Below are 2,533 nucleotides of genomic sequence, written 5' to 3' on the forward strand. Positions count from 1 at the left end.
TTGGATATTAGATTTTGACTAACATTGGGATTTTCGATAACTGAACCAATTATCGTGAAAACATTTTCTTCATCTTCAGTGACAGATTTCCTTGTAATGGGTTTTTTATAATTGACACTCCCAGTTTCCTCAAATTGGTCAAAAAAAGCGCTTAAAAACTGTTGGCTTAGGATCATTTTCTTCAGGAAACTTTTGAGCATAAACTCGAGAAGTCAATAAACAATTTTTATGAAATTCTCCAAGGCTAAAAATCATGTCAATACGCTCTTCTCTTGGATAATTCTTCATTTTAACTTAGCAACACAATAATAATATGAAAATAGCGACCAACACGTCTGCAATTACAAGAAACAATACCACTCTAGCTATCAAAAAGAGATTTTGCAGTCTAAACTGACAAATAAAATAAATGATTTGACATGTGTAAATGGCATAGCCAACTTAGTTACATTGGAACCTTAAATTAAACACCACCAAATGGTGCACAGAACGACTATTTGACGTATTTTGTAAAAAAGCAAAAACTTGGCTATTAATATCCTAATACCATTCGATAGGTAATTAAAAATTGCATTTCCTGGTAAGTTAAAAAATATGGGGTTGTATTTAAATTAATCAAGAGTGTGTACAAACTTACCCTGTATAACATGGTAAGTTTATTATCATTGAGATATAAAATAGTATATCTTGTTACACTTCACTATAAATTACGCTTACATAACTTAAGTACTTCTAAAGTATTTGACACGTGAAAATTAGATTAGATTTTGATTAAATTCGTATTATTTAAAAAAGCTGAAGGTTTAGGTATTATAAACCTTATTAAAACAAACACTTATTTTGTTCAGCGAATCCAAAAATGCAATAATATATAGGACATTCCATTTAAAAAAACGCAACTTTGATACCTTTAGAGGTCTTGGGACACCCTGTACATTACAAAAATATTTTTAAAATGTGCGCTCGGTAGGCGTCGGACAATTCATAAATAAATACTTTTTAAAAATCAAACGGTTTAGCCGCAAACTTCCGTGCCGTATAGCGTGAATGAACCCTGTATATAAACCATTCGCCAGTTAATAAAGCCATAAGTGTCCCCATCAGGGCTTTTCTTTGTCTTCGGTGGCAACCTGCGAGGCCTCGAAATTGCTTTTAGGGCGCAAAAAATCCATGTCTACAATTTGCGTTAGACTATATAACCTAGGGGAGAGTTAGTGGTGAACAGGGGAAATTCAAGAAATTGCTCAGCCCCAACATTTCGCATATTTTGCACGGAAATTGATGGTATCGGTTGCTCTTCTCGTTTGCAGTTGAACCTTAGCCATAACCGAATCACGTTCATAACGAGAAAGATGTTCCCCAGCAATCCCTACATCCCCTATAAGCTGAAACAGATTGATTTGTCCTATAACTTTATTCCGGTCATCACCTACGACTTGACCTTTGGGACGTCGAAATTGGAAAAACTCAATATGAGCCATAACGCGATTGCAGACGTGAGGAAAGGTAAGTTTATGGACTTTGATTGAGTTCAGCCGACATTGTCAACGGCCTGTTTCTTAGGCGTGATTGGCAACCTGACTAGTGCCAAGCTTTTGGATCTCTCCTACAATAAGCTGCACGACCTGACAAGCGATCCGGACTTCTTCCGGCTACCTCCCAACATATCCAGCCTGCTACTGGCCGGTAACGAGCTGACAGAGTTGCCGTGGCCGCACCTTAAGAACGTGTCGCACTTGAAGTTGGTCGACTTAAAGGACAATCTTCTGGACCAAATTGCCCAAAATGCCAGCGACCTTATCATGAGTGGGACCGAAATCGCCTATGAAGGTAATTGCCCGAGTTAAGCATAGTTCTCATAAGCGAATTTCCGGAAAAAAATTCCGAATAATCGGAAGATTTGACAGGTGTCGGAAGAAGTTGAAATTATTCCAACTTTTTCCGATTATTTGGAAATTCGGAGGGATTTTATAGGTTATGTAAATTCAACGTAGTGTTATTACACAACACATCATAGAGAGCTTCTCCAACGAAGACCGGAACAAGTAGCGTATTATAATTTATTCAAGAAATGCGTCTTCAAGATCGAGAAAAACATTTCAATTACATGAGAATGTCGCAAGAATTATTCGATATTTTATTATAAAAGTTATCAATTCAAGTTGGACCTCATATTACTAAAAACTGTAAAAGCCGAGATTCTATACCTACAGGAGAAAGATTAACGTGCATTTTACGGTGTGTACACCTTTCAGTGTAGATTTTATTCAATTTTTTCAAGCTCAGCCTATGCTTGACGAATACTGTTGGATATAATTGGGTAAATTTATATGTTTTTGGCTTCGGGGAGAGTATGGTTTCCGTGTTCATGCATTTCGTATGAGCCATAGAAAAACACGAGTTTGGCGAACGTCGAGCGAGGGAACGAAAAAGTGGGCTTTTAGGTTAAAATCGCGGTCATTGTTACCAACCACTGTCATTGTCACCAACACGATGAGTCAAAATTATTTCTTTTTTTCAGCAAGAAATAATC

At 36.9% G+C, this 2,533-nt stretch overlaps 2 protein-coding genes and 1 long non-coding RNA gene across 3 annotated transcripts in view; 2 read left to right on the forward strand and 1 right to left on the reverse strand.

Annotated features, from left to right (window-relative positions):
- Nucleotides 1–1,830, forward strand: part of LOC109534152 (protein artichoke) — a gene marked incomplete at its 3' end in the record, with an annotated part of 15,257 nt that extends 13,427 nt beyond the window's left edge. Inside the window, 2 exon segments of the mRNA XM_048667548.1 lie at nt 1,311–1,506; nt 1,564–1,830. Of these exon segments, the coding sequence (XP_048523505.1) occupies nt 1,311–1,506; nt 1,564–1,830 (463 nt within the window).
- Nucleotides 1–2,533, forward strand: part of LOC109534156 (dimethyladenosine transferase 1, mitochondrial) — a 179,795-nt gene that overhangs the window by 63,566 nt on the left and 113,696 nt on the right. The window lies entirely within an intron of this gene.
- Nucleotides 1–2,533, reverse strand: part of LOC125504893 — an 80,194-nt gene that overhangs the window by 24,978 nt on the left and 52,683 nt on the right. The gene's annotated exons all lie outside the window — the stretch shown is intronic.

Source organism: Dendroctonus ponderosae, unplaced genomic scaffold (genome assembly GCF_020466585.1).
Source record: "Dendroctonus ponderosae isolate FM_Combo_2020 unplaced genomic scaffold, Dpon_F_20191213v2 Dpon_F_20191213_6, whole genome shotgun sequence".
In the NCBI taxonomy this organism is placed as follows: domain Eukaryota; kingdom Metazoa; phylum Arthropoda; class Insecta; order Coleoptera; family Curculionidae; genus Dendroctonus; species Dendroctonus ponderosae.